The following is a 7,337-nucleotide window of genomic DNA, read 5'->3' on the forward strand; positions in this document are numbered from 1 at the left end:
GGTATGAATAAGTGGAAGGCGGGAGCGAAGGGGAGGGGAAGCAGGAGACCTAAGAAGGTGTGTCACGTCCCGTATGCTGTTTGTGGAAGCTTTTGTGTAATTGGTGGGTTCTTCTTCCGATTATACCAATCGCAAGCTCTTCTCTGCGGAGCCTTAACTATGAAATTGAAAGTGGAGATGAGGGTACAGCCAATGGAAAAAAATAAGTGCACTGCAGCCAATCCTCCTGCAGCGTTTTGTGTCTTTGCCCAACTGGAGAAAGTGTTTCATGTGGAGGGGCGTTACCCAGTCGCCAATGGGCGGGCGCCAGTGAAGCGGAGGAACCAATGAGTGTGAGACGTTGAGTGACAGCTGTCCAATAGAGACCCTCAGTGCTAGTACGGATTGCGGCTTAAGCACCGCGGCGGTCTGAGGAATGTCAACTATTCAACATGGAGGCGGAGGTCGATAAGCTGGAACTGATGGTGAGTGTGAAGTGAAGGAGATCTGCTGGGTAGTTTATTTCTCCCGGATGGTCTCCAAGGTGGGATACAATTTTGAGTCGCCGGAAACAATGGGCGGCAGAAGCTGGACCATATTCGAGTTCCCTCCTCTTGTATCAAAGGGAGTCGCAGCCGCCTGGTCTCTTTTAACCGCCGCGGAGGAAGGGGTTACATCCGGGAAACTCGTGAGGGAAATGGCGGGAGATGCTGATGTAGCCGGGCCTTTGGAATTCCTTGTTCCTTGCCCTTACCTTTCTGCCCCCCAAGGAGCTGTGGCTCCTCAAGACAGCGTTCTATGCATTTCCCCCTCAAAGACGTGACTGGAATGATCCCTAAACGCCCCTTGAAGGGGAGAGGTCGTTCACACTCCAAGAAATGGGGATGGAGGGTGGGGTGGGGAATAAACCGAGGGGGGCGGAGAGAAATCCCATTAGGGCAGAGCGGTTCACGTTCTCCAAGGCGGGCTGAGAAAGTCTGAGAAGGGTTTTGACTTGCGTGCAGAACTTCCCGGCGGCCAAGGGAAGCCCCAAGACCAATTTCTGTTTGGCTTGAAGGTGGCAGTCCTTGGGTGGGGGAGAGGTTTGAGCGATGGGTACCTGAACCTCGATCTCCTTTCTCGACGCACGGGAGGAATTGGGACCTAGAAGGCACTCTGCTCTGGAGTTGCCGAATTTCATTCATTTATGAAAGTAGGGGGCGGGGGCGAATAATTGGAAAGGACTCCCGCTGCTGCTTGGCCTGCTCGGAGGCGCCAAGCTAAAGGGATGTCCTAGTTTTCTTCTATGGATCCTTCCCTCAGTTGGTCTCTTTATTCCCTTCCTCCCATTCTTAGACTACCAGCTTGATCGCCCGCGCTTTTTTCTTCTTAGTTCCCCTTGTTCTATCTCCAGTCCTTTGCCCCCTGCATTACTGTGTGTGAATTGGGCTGGCTTTCTTTAAAATGTGGAATTTGGAGGACGCGCCCATCATTTAACTCTTGCCGGTTTTTTGTTAAAGGAGAAATAAAAAAATTAAGTTAAAAAGCCCAACTCTTTATTTTCTGTCGCAATCCGTCGTCCTCCCCCTACAATACTCTGGCTTTACAACTTAAATATCATTTGTTCCAGTGCTGCTTTCTCCAAGCTGAACCTTGGGTCACTTCAACATCAGTACTTGTAGTGATCCAGGAAGAAACTGAGTACCACACTCACCCCCATTCCCACCTCCAGAAAATGTGAGAGTTTGATATACCTTATTATTTTCTTCTGACTTATTAATGAATTAAAGTGCCTCTCAAATACAAATTTGACTAGAAGGCTTTCAGTTGATTCTGACAATTTTGAGTTTTAATTTTCTTTGTGGGAGTCTGTGGGGAATGGCGTGGGGCGGGATGGCAGTGAAGAAGGAAGAATTTTCTGTTGCTTTACAAACCTGTAAAAATGAACTTTTAGTTTAAAGTTTTGTTATTTTTATCATTCATTAATCAAACAAAAGAACCCAAAACATGTCAAATATCCTAGTTTGATTCTGTCAACAGGCATAAATTAACACTGTCTTGCCCTTTTCCCCATTCTGAATTTCTCTGAATGGATAATTCTGCCTTAAGTTTAAGATGCTAAATGGTACTAATTCTGCTTTTAACTGTTTTTCTCCCCCCTCAAGTTGGCTGTTTACTTTTGAGGTACCAATTAAGCCCTTTCTTGGACTTTGCTTGAGAGTCAGAATTCTCACAGGATTTTATTTTATTTTTTTTTAGGTTGAACACATTTTAATTTAAGAAGAAAATGATTAAGTGTACATCTTGAAAAAAGGTTTTAGAAAATTGTCAGATAGCCATACTCTTAAACTTTTAGGTGTTTGAATGATGGGGTAGTTTCAAAAAAATTCTTTGTAAGAGATGAAGAGAAAAAAGCAGGTTTTTAAAAAATTATTTGCTGGTAACCTAGTGGTACCCCCCCTTCAAGTTATTAGTTGTTATTAGTTTGTTTCCATATTCATCAGGGTTTAAAGAATGTATTTGAATGATTATAGTTTTGTTTCAGAATTAACGAAGCTTTCTTTTGATTGGATAGTTAAAGGTGTATCTCATCTTCAGATTTGCCATGTGCTTTAAAATGTTTTATCTATGAACTGGTTTCGTTTCTTAGATTGGAAAGAAATGATTTCCTATCCAATCCTCTGAGTTTTGGTTCTGCATTACTTTGAATAAAGGATTTGTTGAGGAACTAATGTTGAAAATTTAATAAATGAAAGAATGCATACTATTTAACTTTGAAAAGAAAGTATTCTCACTTTTCAGAAAGCCTGGTCCTCTTATTTTAAACATATTTCATATTTTTCATGTTTGAATTAACTTCCAATTCAGAAAATTAAATATCTGTCTCTGAAGTACTTGTCTTTAAAACCTGATCCTTGGCTGGCAGAGTTGAACTATTCAATTCTAATACCTGAGTTATGTGGCCTTAGGATTTGAGATCAAGTCACCCATGTTCCAGCTGTCCTATATTTGAGTTTATTTTTTAGGAGGTTGAATCTAAATAGCTGAACTAGACTATTTAAAGTTTCGTATAAATAATGGAAAGTATTTTTGCATCAGTCAACATTATTAAGGGGGAATAAGCTCATTGTAGGGTAATCTTTGTTCTCTAACTTTTTTCCTTTCACTTACTGGTTGAGTGGTATTTGTCCAGTGTTCTTTAGTGGTATCACTAGTGATTGTGCAAAAGTACAATGTGATACTATGACACTATTTCTATTTCTGGGTTTATATCAGACTTCTAAATGATTTCTTACCAGTTAAAAGGTTGCGATAATGACAATTAGCTTGAATCTAAGAAAACCTGATTTCTAAATCTCAGAACTGTAAGGTTTTGCAGGTGAGGTAAACACAACACCGGGCAAGGTAGGCGCAAGGCAAGATTTATTAAAGGCACTCTCCTGCGAAGTTTCAGGGCTCAGGAGAAGGGGAGCCGGGAAAGTCGTCCCGGGAGGAGGTGGGCACCCGTGGTCGAGGTTCCTCTACTCCGGAAAGGGGAGTGGGGGTAGTTGCACTGGGAGGGAGTTGGCGGGGGTCTTTTATTGGGCCAAGGTAGGGCATGGGCTCACATCCATATTTGGTGATCGGAAGGTATGGGGTGAGGGCTCCTGATACTCCTGTTTCCTGCATAGGTATCGGGTTACCTATGGAGAGGTGACCTGGGCCTACACCCTTTTGGTGGGAAAGTCCAGGGTTAAGGAAAGGGGGGGAGGGGACTGGAAGATGGAGGCCCCCGTGGTCATTTCTATTGTTCCTTCTGCATTCCCGGAACCGCTGACCCAACAAGAACCTCCTCCTGTACCATTATTATTTCCTTCTTGATGTTTGTACGTTTGAAGAAAATGGAGATGATTTCCTCTTATGTTTAAGATCTTTAGGGGCTAACTGAAAATTTAAAATCCCCTTCCATAGTATTCCCTTAGGTGGGGTCTTCTTTAGGACTCCTTAATTCCTTGAGAACCTGTAAATTTTTGAGATAAAAAGCCATAAGATAGTTAAGAGCTTTTTAGAGTTTAGTGTATTTATTTATTTTATTTTATTTTTTAAAGATTATTTATTTACTTGTTTGACAGATAGAGAACACAAGTAGGCAGAGAAGCAGGCGGAGAGAGAGAGAGGAGGAAGCAGGCTCCCTGCTGAGCAGAGAGCCCGATGTGGGGCTGGATCCCAGGACCCAGGGATCATGACCTGAGCTGAAGGCAGAGGCTTTAACCCACTGAGCCACCCAGGCGCCCCTATTTATTTTATTTTATGTTTTAAAAGATTTTATTTATTTATTTGACACAAAGAGAGCACAAGCAGGGGAAGAAACAGGCTCCCCATTGAGCAGGGAGCCTGATGTGGAATGTAGGGCTCAATCCCAGGACTCTGGGATCCAGTTTAGTGTAGTTTAGATTCCAGAAAGATAGATTGGGTATTTAGAGATGGGAAACTTATTTTACTTTTCATTTGTTTTCTCTGATTTTCTTACTTAATCAATCAGTTGCAATGGGGGAGCTAATCAACACATCTCAGCAAAACAAGTATTTTTCACAATTTTGCCTTAGTAGTAATTATAACCAGTTTTGTTAATACTAGTCTTAAGGTATTAACAAAACCCATATTAATAACTTCTGAAGCTTAGGATGTACTTACAGAAATCCTTTCTATATGTTTTTGTTAAATATTAATCATAAGTTAGTCATCAGAAAACTATTATTTTGATATTTAAGTTCAATTCTTTCTTTTTAACATTGATATACATGTTCTTAGGTTTTGATTGTCTTCTGTCCAAAATGGCAGCCCTTCTTTAAATTCTTTTCACACTGACGCTTCAGCTGATGCAAGATGCTTTTGTTTTCCTTTACTATCAATATCTGCTAACGAATGCTCTGACTTTATTGCACTACTGTACTTTACAGCTAGCAGTGCAATAGTATTGTCAAAGCATCTGAAAGCAGAATGCACACCAGAATTTTGATTCTTGCCTTACATCTTTCTTCAATATCTGTGAGTAATTTACCACAATCTTTGTTGCTGAAAGTATATAATTTTATTACCCTAAGTATATGTTTCAGGAAGTCATAATTTGAAAAAAAGCACACTATCGTAATTAATGCACTATGAAACACATTGAGGTAACATTTTTTATACCTGAAGTTGTTATGACTTGTTTAAATGAGTAGTTGGATTTTTCTTCTTTCTGTAACAGATTTGGATAGGTTCTGGCATGTCTTGCGTTTTCTTTGAGTTTTAAGGTGAATTAGTAAGTAATGAAAACAATCTCTGCTGTATATTTTATATGATAACTTGCCCCAAATCTTAATTGGTGTTAATTTTGTGTGCTATGTAGTTTATGCTTGAATTTCAAACTTACGAGTGCTTGTTTTAAAGTTCTTTTTTGTAATAATGAAATATAATAAAGTGCGAATCCATTACTTTTTTTGTAATCAGTTTTTAGATATAATTTGCATACAAAAAATGTACCGATTTTAGTTGTACAATTTGATGAGTTTTGACAAGTGTGGACAAGCATGTAACCACCCCCACAGACATGGTATAGAACATTTCCATCACCTAATGTTCCCTTATGCCCCTTTGTAGTCAGCCTCCTCCTCCCAAGCTCCCTGACAATCATTGATCTCTAGTTTTGCCATTTCTGGAAGTTCATATAAATGGAATCATTTATAGCTTGCAGTTTTTTGTGCCTGATTTCTTGCACTTGGCACAATGCTTTTGAGATTCATCTGTGTTGTACTTAGTAGTAGTTGGACCATTTTTATTGTTGAGTAGTATTTCATTGGTACAGACTATCACAAACTATTTATCCATTTACCAGATTGTGAACTCTGGGTTGTTTCCACGTTCTGCTTATTATGAATAAAGACATTATAAACATTGTAGTGTAAGTCTTTGTTTGGACACAATGTTTTTGTTTCTCTTGGGTAACATGATAAAAATGTATGTTTCATCTCATAAAAGAACCACTGAAATATTTACCAAAGCTATGATTTAGGGTTCCAGTTTCCCCATATCCTTACCAACATTTGATATCTTGGTATTGTCAGTCTTCTTCTTTTTCTTTTTTTTAAAGATTTATTTATTTTAGAGAGAGAGCAAGCACCAGTAGGAGGGGCAGAGGGAGAGGGAGAGAGAGAATCCCAAGCTGACTCCACACTGGGCACAGAACCCAATGTGGGGCTCAATCCCATGACCCATGAGATCATGACTTGAGCCAAAACCAAGAGTCATTCAACCATGTCAGTCTTCTTCATTTTAGCTATTCTAATAGTTGTATAATGCTACCTGCTTATAGCTTGAATTTGCATTTTCTTAATGGCTAATGATATTGACTATCTTTTTACGTGCTTATTTGCACTTGGAATATCTTCTTTAGTGAATATCTGTTGAAATCTTTTGCCTGTTTTCAAATTGGGATATTTGTCTTTTTTTTTTTTTAATATTTTATTTATTTAATTGAGAGAGAATGCTCACCCATGAGCAGGGGAAAGTGGCAGAAGCAGGCTCCCTGATGAGCAGGGAACCCCATGCGGGGCTCGATTCCAGGACTCTCATGACCTGAGCTGAAGACAGCCTCTTCACCAGCTGGGTCTCCCAGGTGCTTCTGAGATGTTTGTCTTTTGAACTATTTTAAGAGTCCTTTAATTTTTTTGTTATTGCCCTCTCACATAAAAAATTTTGATGAAGTCCAATTTATGCATCTATTCTACTATGGATTATGCTTTTTGTGTTCTTTTTTTTTTTTTTTTTAAAGATTTATTTATTTATTTATTTGACAGAGAGGTAGAGAGTACAAGTAGGCAGAGCAGCAGGCAGAGGGAGAGGGAGAAGCAGGCTGAGCCTGATGCAGGGCTCCATCCCAGGACCCTGGGATCATGATCTGAGTGGAAGGCAGCTGCTCAACCAACTGAGCCACCCAGGTGCCCCTGCTTTTTGTTTTCCATCTCAGAAATCTTTGCCTAACTCAAGGTCACAAATGTTTTTTTCTAGAAGATTATAGTGTTAGTTTGTACATTTATTCTCTTTTTAAGGGTTTATTTATTTATTTTAGAGAGGAAGAGTGTGTGTGAGTAGGGAGAGGGGAAAGCAGACTCCCTGCTGAGTGTGGAGCCTGACATGGAGCTTGGTCCCAGGACAAGATCCTGACCTGAGCTGAAACCAAGAGTTGGGCTCCTATCTGACTGAGCCACCCAGGTGCCCCCAGATTTTACATTTAGATTCCTGTCCATTTAGAGTTAATTTTTTTTTTTTTAGAGTTAATTTTTGTATGTGGTATAAAGTGAGAGTAAAAGGTCTTTTCATTTATTTATTTATTTTGCATATGGATATTCCTCTGTTCT

At 39.9% G+C, this 7,337-nt stretch overlaps 1 protein-coding gene across 1 annotated transcript in view; it reads left to right on the forward strand.

The window, feature by feature from the left end:
* Window positions 1–355: 355 nt before the first annotated feature.
* The window catches only part of SKA2 (spindle and kinetochore associated complex subunit 2), a 36,041-nt gene continuing 29,059 nt past the window's right edge, over window positions 356–7,337 (forward strand). The window contains exon 1 of the mRNA XM_080826105.1: window positions 356–464. Coding sequence (XP_080682231.1) covers window positions 432–464 — 33 coding nt within the window. The 5' untranslated portion in view covers window positions 356–431. The remainder of the gene's footprint in view (window positions 465–7,337) is intronic.

The sequence above is a fragment of the Martes martes genome (genome assembly GCF_963455335.1).
Source record: "Martes martes genome assembly, chromosome: 16".
In the NCBI taxonomy this organism is placed as follows: domain Eukaryota; kingdom Metazoa; phylum Chordata; class Mammalia; order Carnivora; family Mustelidae; genus Martes; species Martes martes.